This window comes from Felis catus, chromosome B4 (assembly GCF_018350175.1).
Source record: "Felis catus isolate Fca126 chromosome B4, F.catus_Fca126_mat1.0, whole genome shotgun sequence".
In the NCBI taxonomy this organism is placed as follows: domain Eukaryota; kingdom Metazoa; phylum Chordata; class Mammalia; order Carnivora; family Felidae; genus Felis; species Felis catus.
This window is the reverse complement of record NC_058374.1, coordinates 124,903,344-124,920,359: the sequence shown is the minus strand read 5'-3', so window position 1 is coordinate 124,920,359 and position 17,016 is coordinate 124,903,344. Positions and strand designations below refer to the sequence as shown.

General features: G+C 37.9%; 1 protein-coding gene across 1 annotated transcript in view; it reads left to right on the top strand.

Moving 5' to 3' along the window:
* Nucleotides 1–17,016, top strand: part of ALDH1L2 (aldehyde dehydrogenase 1 family member L2) — a 67,266-nt gene that overhangs the window by 26,584 nt on the left and 23,666 nt on the right. Inside the window, exons 9-13 of the mRNA XM_023257389.2 lie at nucleotides 380–471; nucleotides 1,770–1,917; nucleotides 13,948–14,067; nucleotides 14,660–14,787; nucleotides 16,490–16,640. Of these exons, the coding sequence (XP_023113157.2) occupies nucleotides 380–471; nucleotides 1,770–1,917; nucleotides 13,948–14,067; nucleotides 14,660–14,787; nucleotides 16,490–16,640 (639 nt within the window). The remainder of the gene's footprint in view (nucleotides 1–379; nucleotides 472–1,769; nucleotides 1,918–13,947; nucleotides 14,068–14,659; nucleotides 14,788–16,489; nucleotides 16,641–17,016) is intronic.

The window sequence follows — 17,016 nt, the reverse complement described above, 5'->3', positions numbered from 1 at the left end:
AGGCCGTTCTAGGTTGGCAGGGGGATTAGAGGTGAAGCTGGAATGTGAGGATTAGGGGTGGAGTCATTCAGGGACCCAGGCTATGCTATCTTCAAAGTCACCTACAGTCCAGGCAGCCAAAAAGGGCAAAAAAGCACAGAGAATTGTGTGAAGGAGGTTCTTCATGGGTCAAGGCTGGGTGTCAAGTTCACCTCCACTCATACTCATTGGCTAGAAGTCAGTCATACGGCTGCATCTAACTTGAAGAGTTGCTAAAAAATGTAGTCAGACCATGTATCCAAGATGAAAAAAAAAAAGTAGGTTTGGTGAGGCACTGGTCAGTCTCTGCCACTGTGTTTTTCATGGCACGCCCTTCATAAAAATTATCCTTGCCGTATAGGTCATCTGGGCTGGAATTTTAAGTAACGTCCCTGTTATTGAAGACTCGACAGACTTCTTTAAATCTGGAGCAAGCTCAATGGATGTTGTCAGGTAAAACTATCACCCTGTTGACTCACACCCCTCCACTGGGGATTTTGACTTTGACTTTGAAGATCCAAGCCAATCCTTTGTTCTGGATGTTATCACTCTACCATTATCCTATTTCTCTTTTCTTCATCTTTTTTGGATTGTTTGTTTCCACGGCCAAACACATATCTTTGTTCCTTTCTCTGTCACTAGCCAGGAATTGTTTTCATATCTCCTGTATACCTAGAAAATCAGTGCTTCTAATTGTTTGTTTCTTTTTAAAATTCGTCCTCACATTTGTTAGCTAATTTTCCTCCAATATGACACGGGAGTTGGGAAGCTCTAAATGAGAATTTTTTTTTTTTTGATGTTTATTTATTTTTGAGAGAGGAGAAACATAGTGCAAGCAGGGGAGGAGCAGAAGAAGAGGAAGGCACAGAGGATCCAGGTTCTGAGCTATCAGCACAGAGCCCAATGCAGGGCTTGAACCCATGAACCATAAGATCATGACTAAAGTCGGACACTTAACCGACTGAGCCACCCAGGTGCCCCTCAAAAATAATTTTGATTCTGCTTAGTACCAACACTAACCACGTAATAAAACAAATATTTGCTCCATTCTTATATATGATCTACAGAAAATATTATACAATGTCTTTTGTTTCATAATCTTTATTTACATTGGGGACTTTTCTTTATTCCTTATTCCTTGAGCACCTTTGAAAGGATAGGAACTGATTTTATGTGCCCCTTAATTATCTTGCTTGCAAGTAAGTAAAATGTTTTTGCCTTGGTTTGTTTTATCATAGCCATGCACAAAGTTAAAGACAAAAGAATATCCACTGTCCTTCCAGACACCTTTTTAGGGGCACCTGGGTGGCTCAGTTGGTTAAGCCTCCAACTCTAGGTTTCAGCTCAGGTCATGATCTCGCGGCTTGTGAGATTGAGCCCTGCATTGGGCTCTGTGCTGATAACATGGAGCCTGCTCGAGATTCTCTCTCTCTCTCTCTCTCTCTCTCTCTCTCTCTGTCTCTCTCTCTGTCTCCCTCTCTGCCACTCCCCCTCTCATGCACACACATGTGCACGTGCGTTTTCTGTCTCTCTCAAAATAAATAAACAGTAAAAATTTTTTTAGAATGCAGCTTTTTGATTTTGTTCTCCCGGTCTTATCCATTTCTTCAATTGATTATCATAGAAGATCTCATAGGTGGTAAATAGGCATGTGACATGTCTTATCTCAAAGCAACTTGACAAATGTAATGACACAGTGCCCCTGAACTCTTTTAAAAATGTAAGTGACGTGAACTGGTTCTTACCTGAAGGCTGGTTGAAGAGATCAGACAGAAGTGCGGTGGGCTTCAACTACAGAATGAAGATGTCTATCTGGCCACCAAGTTTGAAGACTTCATTCAGAAAGTTGTGAGGAAACTGAGAGGAGAAGAATCGGAAGAGGAGCTGGTGGTGGATTATGTAAGCTTTTCTGTGCTTCAGGAAATCTAAATCATTAGGACCCATACACTATAAAGGAATGTGGTTCCTTTTGTCCATTTGTTTTTACATTTATGACCTTTTATTTATTTATTTATTTATTTATTTATTTATTTATTTGTTAATGTTTATTTATTTATTTTTTGAGAGAGAGAGACAGACAGAGTGTGAGTAGGGGAGGGGCAGAGAGAGAGAGAGAGAGACGGGGGTGGGGGAGAGGACAAAGAATCTGAAGCAGGCTCCAGGCTCTGAGCTGTCAGCACAGAGCCTGATGCGGGACTTGAACTCACAAACTGTGAGATCATGACCTGAGCCGAAGTCAGACACTTAACCGACTGAGCCACCCAGGCGCCCCACATTTTAAATACCTTTTAAAACAGGTATTTTAGTGACTTATAATTCAGACACCATTATATTCACCCTTTTAAAATGTACAGTTAAGGGACACCTGGGTGGCTTACTCAGTTAAGTGTCTGACTCTTGATCGTGATCTCCCATGATGATCTCATGGTCATGGGATGGAGCCCCATATCAAGCCCTGAGTCGGGCTCCAAATTGCACATGGAGGCTGCGTGCGATTCTCTCTCTCTCTCTGCCTCTGCCCCTCCCCCACTTGCGTGCCCTCCTTCTCTCTTAATATAAATAAACATTTAAAGAAATTAAAATGTACAGTTCACTAGTTGTTTTGCTTTTTAGAGAGAGAGAGAGGGTGCACGTGCAGGGGAGAGGGGCAGAGGGAGAGAGAAAGAATCTTCTCTCCTCAATATGAGGCTCAATCCCATAACTCCAGGATCATGACTTGAGCCAAAGTCAAGACCCCGCTGCTCAACCCACTGAGCCACCCAGACGCCCCCAGTTCAGTGGTTTTAAGTATATTCACAGAGTTGTGCAACCATCACCACTATCTGATTGTGGAACTTTTTTTTTTAATTATGCCCAAGTTTATTTATTTTTTTATTTTAGCATGCTACAAAATATCAATATGCACTGAATGAAAACACATTACATATCTTAGTTCCAAAGCGTTTTCATCTATGTAAGGCTAGGCCTTTAGAGAAAACCATGTGTTAACTGAAATGGTTGTAGTGCCCCTATTCTCTACCAGTTCTCTCTTCTGAGTCTTTTTTTTTTTTTTTTTAATTTAAATCCAAGTTAGTTAACATATAGTATGATAAGGATTTTAGGAATAGAAATTAGTGGTTCATCACTTGCGTATAACACCCAGTGCTCATCCCAACAAGTGTCCTCCTTCATGCCCCACACCCATTTAGCCCATCCCCCCATCCAACACTCCTCCAGCAACCCTCGGTTTGTTCTCTTAAGAGTCTCTTTCGGTTTGTCTCTTACGTTTTATCTTATTTTTGCTTCCCTTCCCCTATGTTCATCTGTTTTGTTTCTTAAAGTCCACATATGAGTGATGTCATATGATATTTGTCTTTCTCTGACTGACTGATTTCACTGATTACACTCTAGTTCCATCCATGTTGTTGCAAACAGCAAGAGTTTATTCTTTTTGACCACCAAGTAACATTCCATTGTATAAATATGCCACATCTTCTTTATCCATTCATCCATTGGTGGACAGCTGGGCTCTTCCCATACTTTGGCTATTGTCAACACCACTGCTATAAACATTGAGGTGAATGTGCCCCTTCTAAACAGCACACCTGTGTCCCTTGGATAAATACCTAATAGCATTGTAGGGTAGCTCAATTTTTAATTTTTTGAGAAACCACCATGCTGTTTTCCAGAGTGGCTGCACCAGTTTGCATTACCACCAGCAATGCAAAAGGATTCCTCTTTCTCCACATCCTCGCCAACATCTGTGGTTGCCCGAGTTGTTAATTTAATTTTAGCCATTCTGACAGGTGAGGTGGTATCTTATTGTGGTTTTGACTTGTATTTCCCTGATGATGAGTGATGTTGAGCATTTTTTCATGTGTCTGTTAGTCATCTGGATGTCTTCTTTGGAGAAGTGTCTATTCATGTCTTTTGCCCATTTCTTCACTGGATTATTTGTTTTTTGGGTGTTGAGTTTGATAAGTTCTTTATAGATTTTGGATACTAACCCTTTATCTGATATGTCATTTGCAAATATCTTCTCCCGTTCCATCAGTTGCCTTTTAGTTTTGCTGATTGTTTCCTTCGCTGTGCAGAAGTTTTTTATTTTGATGAGGTCCCAATAGTTCATTTTTGCTTTTGTTTCCCATGCTTCCAGAGACATATCAAGAAGTTGGCTGTAGTTGAGGTCAAAGAGGTTGCTGCCTGTTTTCTCCTCTAGGATTTTGATGGCTTCCTGACTTACGTTTAGGTCTTTCATCTACTTTGAATTTATTTTTGTGTATGGTGTAAGGAATTGGTCCAGGTTCATTCTTCTGCATGTCGCTGTCCAGTTTTCCCAGCACCACTTGCTGAAGAGACTGTCTTTTTTCCATTGGATATGATTTCCTGTTTTGTCAAAGATTAGTTGGCCATACGTTTGTGGGTCCATTTCTGGGTTCTCTATTCTGTTCCATTGATCTATGTGTTTGTTTTCATGCCAGTACCATACTGTCTTGATGATTACAGCTTTGTAATACAGCTTGAAGTCTGGGATTGTGGTACCTCCAGCTTTGTTTTTCTTTTTCAGGATTGCTTTGGCTATTCAGGGTCTTTTCTGGTTCCATATTAGGATTGTTTGTTCTAGCTCTATGAAGAATGCTGGTGTTATTTTGATAGGGATTGCATTGAATATGTAGACTGCTTTGGGTAGTATCGACATTTTAACAATATTTGTTCTTCCAATCCATAAGCACGGAATGTTTTTCCATTTTTTTGTGTGTGTCTTCAGTTTCTTTCATAAACTTTCTATAGTTTTCAGTGTATAGATTTTCTACCTCTTTGGTTAGATTTATTCCTAGGTATTTTATAGTTTTTGGTGCAATTGTAAATGGGATTGATTCCTTGATTTCTCTTTCTGCTGTTTCATTATTATATAGAAATGCAACTGATTTCTGTACACTGATTTTATATCCTGTGACTTTGTTGAATTCATGAATCAGTTCTAGCCATTTTTTTGCGGAATATTTTGGGTTTTCCACATAGAATATCACGTTGTCTGCAAAGAGTGAAAGTTTGGCTGCCTCCTTGCAGATTTGGATGCCTTTTATTTCTTTGTGTTGTCTGATCGCTAAGGCTAGGACTTCCAACATTATGTTGAATAACAGTGGCAAGAGTAGGCATCCTTGTCGTGTTCCTGACCTTAGGGGAAAGCTCTCAGTTTTTCCCCATTGAGGATGATCTTACCGGTGGGTCTTTTGCATATGGCTCTTATGATCTTGAGGTATGATCCTTCTATTCCTAATTTCTTGAGGGTTTTTATTAAGAAAGGATGCTGTATTTTGTCAAATGCTTTCTCTGCATCTATTGAGAAGATCATGTGGTTCTTATCCTTTCTTTTATTAATGTGATGTATCATATTGATTCATTTGTGGATATTGAAACAGCCCTGCATCCCAGGAATAAATCCCACTTGATCGTGGTGAATAATTCTTTTAATGTATTGTTGGATCTGGTTTGCTAGTATCTTCTTGAGAATTTTTGCATCTATGTTCATCAGGGAAATTGGTCTATAGTTCTCCTTTTTAGTGGGGTCTCTGTCTGGTTTTGGAATCAAGATAATGCTGGCCTTGTAGAATGAGTTTGGCAGTTTTCCTTCCATTTCTATTTTTTGGAAAAACTTCAAAATAACAGGTGTTAACTCTTCTTTAAATGGTAGAATTCCCCTGGAAAGCCATCACCCTGGACTCTTGTTTGTTGGGAGATTTTTGGTTACTGATTCAATTTCTTTAATGGTTATGGGTCTGTTCAAATTTTCTATTTCTTCCTGTTTCAGTTTAGTAGTTTGTATATTTCTAGAAATGTATCCATTTCTTCCAGATTGCCCAATTTGTTGGCATATAATTGCTCATATTCTTTTATTATTATTTGTATTTCTGCGGTGTTAGTTGTGATCTCTCCTCTTTCATTCATGATTTTATTTATTTGGGTCCTTTCCTTTTTCTTTTTGATCAGTCTGGCTAGGGGGTTATCGATTTTGTTAATTCTTTCAAACTACCAGCTTCTAGTTTCATTTTATTGTTTTTTGTTTTTTTTTTTTTAATCTTGATACCATTGATTTCTGCTCTAATTTTATTTCCTATCTTCTGCTGGTGTTGGGACTTTATTTGCTATTCTTTTTCCAGCTCTTTTAGGTGTAGGGTTAGGTTGTGTATTTGAGACCTTTCTTCCTTCTATAGGAAGGCCTGGATTGCTATATATTTCCTTCTTATGACCACCTTTGCTGCATCCCAGAGGTTTTGGGCTATTGTGTTTTCATTATCATTGGCTTTCATGTACTTTCTAATTTCCTCTTTAATTTCTTGGCTAACCCATTCATTCTTTAGGAGGATGTTCTTTAATCTCCAAGTATTCATGGTCTTTCCAATTTTTTTCTTGTAGTTGATTTCATGTTTCATAGTGTTGTGGTCTGATAATGTGCAAGGTATGATCTCTATATTTTTGTGCTTGTTAAGGGCTAATTTGTGTCCCAGTTTGTGATCTATTCTGGAGAATAGTCCATGTGCCCTTGAGAAGAACGTGTATTCTGCTGCTTTAGGATGAAATGTGCTGAATATATGTTTTGTCCATTCAGACCAGTGTGTCATTCAAATCATTGTTTCCTTGGTGATTTTCTGCTTACATGATCTGTCCATTGTTGTAAGTGGGGTGTTGAAATCCCCTACTATTGTGGTACTATTATCAACGAGTTTCTTTATGTTTGTGATTGATTTATATATTTGGGTGTTTCATGTTGGGAGCATGAATGCTTACAATTGTTAGGTCTTCTTGGTGGATAGACCCCTTAATTATGATATATTACCCTTCTTCATGTCTTGTTACAGTTTTTATTTTAAAATCTAGTTTGTCTGATATACATATGGCTACTTCAGCTTTCTTTTGGTGACCATTAGCATGATAGATGGTTCTCCATCCCCTTTCAATCTGTAGGTGTCTTAGGTCTCAAATGGGTCTCTTGTAAGCAGCATATAGATGGGTCTTGTTTTCTTATCCATTCTGATACCCTATGTCTTTTGATTGGAGCTTTTAGTCCATTGACTAAAAGAGTCAGTACTGAAAGATAATTTAGTGCTATTGTGTTGCCTGTAGAGTTGGTGTTTCTGGTGATGTTCTCTGGTCCTTTCTCGTCTTTGTTGCTTTTGGTCTTTTTTGTTTTGTTTCATCTTTTCTCCACTCAGAGTCCCCCTTAAAATTTTCTGCAGGGCTGGTGTAGTGGTCATGAACTCCTTTAGTTTTTGTTTGTCTGGGAAACTCTTTATCTCTCCTTCTATTTTGAATGATACCCTTGCTGGATAAAGAATTCTTGGCTGCATATTTTTCCAATTCAGCATGTTGAATATATCTTGCCACTCCTTTCTGGCCTGCCAAGTTTTGTGGATAGGTCTGCTGTGAACCTGATGTTTCTTCCCTTATAGGTTAAGGACATTTTTCCCTTGCTGCTTTCATAAGTCTTTCTGTGTGTCTTGTGAATTCAACTATGATATGCCTTATTGATGGTCATTTTTGTTGAATCTAATGGGAGTTCTCTGTGTCTCTTGGATTTTGATGTCTGTATCCTTTCCCAGATTAAGAACATGTTCCACTTTAATTTGCTCACATAAACATTTTGCCCCTTTTTCTCTCTCTTCATCTTCTGGAACTTCTATGATTTGGATATTATTCCTTTTTAATAGATCACTGAGTTCTCTAAGTCTTGTATCATGCTCTCTTGACTTTGTTTCCCTCTCTTTCTGCTTCATTATTCTCCATAATTTTGTCTTCTGTATTGCTGATTCACTGCTCTGCTTCATCCATCCTTGCCACCATGGCATTCATTCAAGATTGCATCTTGGTTATAGCATTTTTAATTTTGTCCTAACTGGATTTTACTTCTTTTATCTCCGTCTAAAGGGATTCTATGCCTTTTTCAACCCCAGCTAGTATTCTTATTATGCAGTTCTAAATTCTAGTTCAGTTATCTTGCTTATATCCGTGTTGATTAAACCTCTGCCATCATTTCTTCCTGTTCTTTCTTTTGGGGTGAATTCCTTCATTTTGTCTTGTTAGAGGAAGAAAAAAAATAATAAAAATTAAAAATTAAAAAATTAAAAACAAAACAAAAAATCAAATAAAGGAAGCTAGATCCTAGTTGTGTTTTGGTCTGCTTATTGAAAGAAGCTTGATATACCAGAGAAAAAGGGGAAAGAAAAAAAAAAAAGGTAAGAAAAAAAAATGTTTAATGTATATAATAAAATAGAATAAATGAAATAAGGAAAGTGAAATAGAATAAAAAATTTACAATGAAATAAAAAACATTCTAAAATAATTTAAAAATTTTTTAATACTAAAAATAATTTTTAAAATTTTTTAAAATTAAGTAAAAAGAAAATAAAAATCAATTTTCCTCTTTCTGCTGAGTTCTGTGGCTCAAGTTATGCATATTGTTGTGTTAATCCTCAGATCAGTTTCCTAGGTATGCAAAATGGTTTGGTGCTGATCTGGCTGTGTTTCAGGGACAAGACAAGCTGAGAGCTTCCATGCTGCTCTACCATCTTGAACCCCCTCCTCTGATTATGGAACAATTTTATCACCCCAAAAAGAAACACTATATCCATTGACAATGATTCTCTGCTTTCTTCCCCCCACCCCTGGCTCCCAGATACCATTAATCTCCTTTATGTCTCCATGGATTTGCCTACTTTAGATATTTCATATAAGTGGAATCACACAATTTGTGGCCTGTTAAGCATCTGGCTTCTTTCACTGAACACCATGTGTTCAAGGTCCATCTATGTTGTAGTAGGTGTTATCCACTTCATTCCTTTTTGTGGCTGGATAATATTGTTGTATAGATCTACCACATTTTGTTTATCCATTCCTCAGTTAATGCACATTTTGTTTTCACTTTTTAGTATTATAAATAATGCTGCAATGAAAATTCATGTGTAAGTTTTTGTGTGAATGTATGTTTTCAGTTCTCTGGGGTATATATCTAGGAGTGCAATTGATGAGTCATGCGGTAACTCTATGTTTAATTTTTTGAGGAACATCCAAGCTGTTTTCCAAAGTGGCTATACTATTTCACAATCCCACTAGCAATGTAGAAAGGTTCTGATTTCTCCATATCCTCACCAACATTTGCTTTGTCTGTCTTTTCTATTTTAGCTGTGGGTAAGAAATACTATCTCATTGTGGCTTTGGTTTACATTTCCCTGATGACTAATGATGAGTCTCTTTTCATGTCTTTATTAGTCATTTGTATCTCTTCTTTGGGAAAAATGTCCATTCAGATTCTTTACCCATTTTTTAATTGGGATATATGTCTTTTTAACGTTGAGTTGTAAGGAGCTTTTGTATATTTTGGGTACTAGACCTTAATTAGATACATGATTTGTAAATATTTTCTCCTATAATGTGGGCTTTCTTTTCACTTTTTTGACAGTGTCCTTTGGCATGCAAAAGTTTTTAATTTGATTAAGTTTAATTTATCTATTCTTTTTCCATTTTGCTTCTGCAGGCATACCTCATTTTATTGCCTTCTTTGCTTTACTGTGTGCTTCACAGGTATTATGTTTTTCACAAATTAAAGGTTTGTGGCAACTCTGCATTAAGCAAGTCTATTGTTACCATCTTTCCAACAGCATCTTCTCATTTCATGTCCCTGTGTCACATTCTGGTAATTCTCACAATATTTCAAACTTTTTCATTTGTTATGGTCTGTGATCATTGTTAATCTGTGATCAGTGATTATGACCCACTGAGAGCTCAGGTGGGGGTTATCAATGTTTTGCAATAAAGTATTTATTTATTTGTGTGTTTGAGGGAAGGAAAAAAACATCCAAAATTCATTTGCTAAAACGATAGACAGCATCAGCACGTTAAACTACAGGGGTTTCTCTGTAGATCATACATTCACAAGGCATTATTTGCTTAACAGTGAGAAAGCCTCCAGTGTGTTTTCTGTAATAATACCCACTTCACAGTGTAAACAGGTGCTATTATTGTGTTCAGCTTACAATTCCAGGAGGAAAGCACAATGTGGCAAAAAAAAAACCCACAAAAAACAAAAAACAAAAACAAAAAAAACCCCAACTTTTTGGATCCTAAAGTCAGGTGCAATAACACAGACAAACTTTTGATAACGGTCTTAATCGACTTATCCACATAGAAGGAGACATCTCCACCCAGAAATTAAGGTCTTTTTTTCTCCTTCCTTGTTAAACCATTAGAACGATGTTTCCTCATTTGCTTCATATCACATATACAAAAGGGGGGGGGTGGAGTTTAAAACAAAGAATCACAAATATCTTAAACATCCAGTTGTTCCCACCATACATCAACTCAGGTTTAAGACAGAATGTTGGAACATAAAGTATTTCTTTTTTAATTGAAGGATATTGATAAAGTATCTTTAATGAAATATACACATTGATTTTTTAGACATAATGTAGTTGCACACTTAATAAACTTCAGTATAGCATAAACATAGCTTTTATATGCATTGGGAAACCAATATGTTCATCTAGCTTGCTTATTTCTTCATGTAGATTCAAGTTACTGTCAAGTGTCCCTTCATTGCAGCCTGAAAGGTATCTTTTAGTAAACTTTTTAAAGGGCAGTGTGCTAGCAATGAACTCTCTCAGTGTTTATTCATTTGGGAATGACTTAGTTTCTCCTTTGTTTTTAAAGGGTGTTTTGCTGTATATGGAATTTTTGGTTGATAGTCTTTTTTTTTCAGCACTTTAAATATGTCGTCCTATTGCCATCTGGCCTCCATGGTTTCTGAGGATGAGTCATCTGTTAATTTTATCGAGGATCCATTTGACGTGATGGGATTCTTCTCTCTTACTGCTTTCAAGATTCCCTCATTACCTTTGGCTTTTAACCATTGTATTATGATGTATCTAAAATGGATCTGTTTGAGTTTATCTTACCTGGAGTTTGTTGAGCTGTTTGGATGGGTGGTTTAATGTTTTTCATCAAATTTGGGACACTTTCATTCATTATTTCTTCACATATTCTTTCTGCCTCTTTTCCCCTCTCTTCTCCTTCTGGGACTCTCATTATGCATGCTTTGATACATTTGATGGTATCCCACAGGCCTTCTTTTTCCTTCCTGTTTTCAGACTGGGTAATCTCTATTGACATATTGTCTAGTTTGTTCATTCTTTGTTATGCTTTCTTGAATCTACTGTTGAGCCCCTATGATAACTTTTTAAAATTTCAGTTATTACACTTTTCAACTCCAGAATTTGTATTTAGTTCCTTTTTTATAATACTTTTTTTTTCCAGTTTATTTATTTATTTTGAGAGACACACAGAGAGTGTGAGCAGGGGAGGGACAGAGAAAGAGGGAAAATATCAAGCAGGCTCCATACTGTCAGAGCAGGGCCCATGTGGGGCTTGAACTCATGAAACTGTGAGATCACGACCTGAGCCAAAATCAAGAGTTGGCCGCTTAACTGACTGAGCCACCCAGGCGCCACTGGTTCTTTTTTTATAATTCTTCTCTCTTTCTTAATATTCTCCATTTGGTGAGACATTGTTCATTTACTTTTCTTTAATTTTTTTAGACATAGCTTCCTTTCCTTCCTTATTTGGAAATATTTTTTTTATTTAAAAATTTTTAAATGTTTTTTTGAGAGAGAGAGAAAAAAAGAGAGACAGAGTGTGAGTGGGGGGAGGGGCAGAGAGAGAGGGAGACAGAATCTGAAGTAGGCTCCACACTTTGAGCTGTCAGCACAGAGCCTGACATGGACCTTGACCTCACAAACCATGAGATCATGTCTTGAGCCAAAGTTGGATGCTTAACTGAGCCACCCAAGAACCTCTATTTGGATACATTTTTAAAAGCTTATTTAAAATCTTTGTCTATGGGGTGCCTGGGTGGCTTAGTAAGTTAAGCGTCCAACTTTTGATCTCAGCTCAGGTCATGATCTCCCAGTTCATGAGATCGAGTCCTGCATCAGGCTCTGTGCTGATAGCGAAGAGCCTGCTTGGGATCTCTCTCTCTCTCTCTCTCTCTCTCTCTCTCTCTCTTTCTCTGCCCCTACCCTGTGAGTGTGGACACACTCTCTGTCTCTCTCAAAATAAATCAATAATCTTAGAAAAAAATCTTTGTCTAATGTCTAGGTTTCTTCAAGGAAGGTTTCTATTGACTGGTTATTTTCCAATGTATTGGCCACTGTATGCTTTCATGCTTCTTCATGTATCTTGTAATCTTTTGTTGAAAACTAGCCATTTTAAGTAACAGAATGTGGCAGCTCTGGAAATAAGACCCCCACCCTTCATAGGGAGACCCTTCATAGTGTTATGTAGTAACACTAGTAACATAGTGTTATGTAATAACACCCTTCATAGTGTTATTGTTGCTTTTCTTTGTTTGGTGACTTTCTTGGACTAATCCCATAAAACCTATATTCTTTGTCGTTTACCACCACTGAAGTCTCTACTTGGCTAGCTTAGTCATCAGCTAATGAGTGGATGTAGATTTCCTTACATTTCTTGAATGAATAAGGTCTCTCAGCCTTTATGGAAGGCTGAGGGCAGTTTGGGCAGAGCAAGCTCTCAGGCCAAATAAAGACAAACACAAAGAATAGAGCCAATTGGGGAGTTCTGTAGGGATGAGGCCTCTGGGGAGCTTCTGGGGAGTCATTTCCCCTTATGGTGGCTAATAGATTGCTGGTTTTCACAGCCACTATGGTTCTAAGGATGTGGGATTTCAAGTTACTGGAGAGCTCTTAAGGGAGAGATGGGATCCCAGGCATGCTTCTCATTCCATTTGTTTTTAATAAACTTCAGGGAAATTTGAAGGCAATTTAGTTATCATCTAGTTAAGAACATGAATGTTGGTGTTAGACCCACCTAAAGTTGAACCCACGTAGCATTGCTTACCAGCTGTGTGAGCTTTGGCACGTTGCTTAACTTCTCTAAGTCTCGATTTCCTCATATGTTAAGTGGGGAAATAATAATATGTACATTATAGGATAGTTGGGGGAATCAAGTTAGATAATACATATTTATACATAATTAGTGTATTTATACATATACATATTTATACATAATTAGCATATTTTCAGAATGATGAGTTTAGGAAAGTGAACTATGTGCAGAGACACATCAATTCAGATGAAGATTCCTTCATTATATCCTACATAAACACAATGGAAATCTTTTATAGAAAAATTTCTTATCTGTGGGATAAGACAAGATACCCTCTTGATACTTCTTTGGTTTTTTTAAAGCATTATCAATTTCTCTATATGAAATTATTTTTAAAATTATTTTATTTACTTTTTATGCCTTGCATTGATATAAAATTTTATTCTAATAATGTTCTTTCCCATATGTTTTCTCAGTTATTCCTCATAATAACTGTATGAAGCAGGGAGACTTGTTCCCTTTTTATTGTTGAAAGAACACATTCATAGTAGTTAATGGACTAACCTAAATTCACTCTCTAGGTAATGGTAGAGAACAATTTAGGTAATACATTTGTAAGAAAGAAAGTAAAAATGAGGAGGAACTTAAGGAAAGAAAACTTAAAATGGCACCCATGTAAAAGGCAATTTCACGAACTCAAAGCAAAGCAATGACTGTGCTCCATAGATGTTGCCACTAGATGGTGATGTTTCCATGATCTGCAGGTCTTTTGCTTCTTTTTCATTTGTATAAAGAAAATCTGAGATATTTATAAGGCCCAGCCAAGAGTACTTTGGTCATCAGAGATGCTAACCTCCTGGCTGAGTGGCCAATCTGAGCATCATGAGGCCCAAATCTAACATATGCTTGTCTCTTCTGGAGACTAGGAACTGGAATTCTACTGACCTAACTTCTCTCTGCTGCATTAGTGAATAAACTCCTTTATTGCTATTTGGTATCAAATGGATAAGCAGAGAAATCCACTGATTCTATTAACATAATTTTCTATCTTAGGTTTCAAAGGAGGTCAATGAAATGACAGTGAAAATGCCATATCAGTGTTTCATAAATGGACAGTTCACAGATGCTGATGATGGAAAGACCTATGATACTATCAACCCAACAGACGGATCTGTGAGTAATTGCTTAGTGTGTGCAGTGACCACTGGTCATGAAATTTTAATAGTTGTAAACCTGGGAGTCTTAAGAAGTTACTTTATTCTATCACTTTGCCTCTGAGCACTTACTAGAAATAAATGTTCTCCATGTATTTCTTTCAACTATTCAGTTCTGATACTGGCTGCTGACCATAGTAATCTATTTTGTGGAATGAATATTTATAATTATTTTAGACAGATAGCTATACCTATCCATATCAGAGGCACAGCTTCACATAATGCTCTATGCAGAAAAGAACTTTCAAACTCGGCAAGCTCATGGCAAGAAATTCAGCTTCCCCAAGGCACTGGAAGAAGCAGATATATTCTTCCTAAATGTGTCTTTCAATCGTGTCATGTGATGTGAGAAGTCCCAAATTTCAGGCTTCCAATTTCCATGTTTAAATTTTTCTTTATTACTCAACATATTGATTTTCCATCATAAATTCTCTGGGTTTTATAAGTAATACTCTATTTTTCCTATTAATATAATATTAATTTCAAAAGAAGCATATTTATATATCTCTGTATAAATAACCTATAACCTAGTTTTCCTTATCTTGAAATAGATAATATGCAAAGTATCCTATGCTTCTTTGGTGGATGTTGATAAAGCAGTAGCAGCAGCAAAAGATGCCTTTGAAAACGGTGAATGGGGAAGAATGAATGCAAGAGAAAGAGGAAGGTTGATGTACAGGTGTGGGTTTTTAAATTTTTTTTTTTAATGTTTATTTAGTTTTGAGACAGAGAGAGACAGAGCATGAACGGGGGAGGGGCAGAGAGAGAGGGAAACACAGAATCCGAAGCAGGCTCCAGGCTCTGGGCTGTCAGCACAGAACCTGAGGCGGGGCTCGAACTCATGGACTGTGAGATCGTGACCTGAGCCGAAGTCAGACGCTCGACCGACTGAGCCAGCCAGGCGCCCCAACAGGTGTGTTTTTTTAAAAACACAGATCTGCTGTCTCTGGGTATTGGTTAACATTGCCAAGTTTTTAAAAATTTCCCCAAGATAGTCTAGCATGCATCCATTATGTAATATGTCTTCAGTTATTTACATCCTGTAAAGTTACATAGATGTGAGTTCCTGATTTTTGTATTAGTGCTTGGAGCAGTCAGGGTTCCAGAGGAAAAAAAAGTTTAATAAAAAACGATTTACAAAGATGTAGGCAAGGTCAAGGGATAATGAAGTACCCAGGTAGGGACAGCAACAGGGAAAGTTGTGACTACTCCAAGATCTAGGACAGAGGAAGGGGCCATTGCTGGAATGTGGCAAGATCTGTGGCTGTAGAAGACCACACTGCAGTGGTTTGTCGGGGAGGGACACAGCAGCTGCTGAACCATCTGTGGGGGAGCTGGGGAGTGCAATGCCCGATTGCTTTCTCTCCTGGGGGTGCTGTTCATTGGTCTCTCATTAGTCAAGCCCAGTAACAGAGCAGGGGAGCCAAGTGATGTGGTCTATAAATAAAGGTCATCGTCCCAGGTCACAGAGCAGTGTGGAGAAGGGATATAGAACAGCAAATGGGGACTACGCAGCACTTTGTTGTTTTCAATGACAGATTTTAAATCTGCCTGACCCATAGGGACTAGGAATGAAGAGGAAAAATAGTAAGGCCTAGAAAGAATTATAAATTGGTAACCGAGTAGATAGATTCAAGTATGTAATTAGATTCAAGCATAAATTCACTTTTCTGCTTCCCTAAGGCCAAATAGCTGACCTTGGTCAAAATATCTCTTACAGCAAGATCTGGAAGAAACATTGAGGGGAAGGGGATTTCGAGCCCAACTTTAGAATAGTCCAAAAGGAACAATGCAAAAACCATTGAAGGGTGGAGGAAAATGGCGGAAGGGAACATAGGATGAATTTTGACTATTTTATACTCATGAGACAATCCTGTACTTATCTTCCCATAGAAGCTAGGCACCTACCAGAAACCTGTTGTAGTGTCTGTAATTCACCCCAGGTATTTCTATCTTGTCTCTTCAGTTAGTGTTGGAAGCATTTCTATACCAACAAGAAATCCTCGCGTTCATGGATTCTCATGGGTTGTGCTCTCTAACATCTCCTTGCATATTCATGAACTAGCCACATTCCCACTGTCTTCTGTCATTGATCTCCTCTGATTATTGTGGCTCAGTCACTCTTCTGTTTTTTATACACTGATGAGGCAAATGGTACAGGCTTCCCACACCCTCTGCTTCTTTTTTTTGTAACTCCTGAAACAAATTATGTATGAAATGATTCGTTTAATGTCTTCCCTGCTGGACCGTATTCTCCATCAGGACAAAGACCTGGTCCATGTGTGTTCACCTCTGAATTCTCAGCCCTTAGGATGGTGCCTTATACATAATAGGAGCTCAATCCATATTTGTTGAGTGAATTCCTTTCACTGACCATACAGACTTGCAGACCTACTGGAAGAGAACCAGGAGGAGCTGGCAACCATTGAAGCCCTTGATTCAGGGGCTGTCTACACCCTGGCTCTGAAGACTCACATTGGAATGTCTGTGCAAACATTCAGATATTTTGCTGGGTGGTGTGACAAAATTCAGGTGAGCACAAATGTCATTTGACTCCACGGAGATCATTCCAAAAGGAAAAGGGCCGAGCATTTAGTAGTTTGTAAAGACAATGTTTTATGGGCACCTCTTAGATTTTCTTCTCTTATCCTTATAACAGTCATCTGTGGTGGGTCGATAGCTATTATCCCTTGTTGCAGGCAAGGAAACAGAGGCCTGAGGACAACAGATGACTTACATACACTCACATCGTTAGTAAGTAAACCACAGAGCTAGGATTTGAACTCAAGATTTTCTGAACTAAAGTCTCATGATGTTTTTTGTACTTTACTATATCTCCTAAGGGCACCTGGTAGTCTTCTGGACATCTAGGGTGTCATGGAGAGATCGAGAACTCAAATGCCTACAG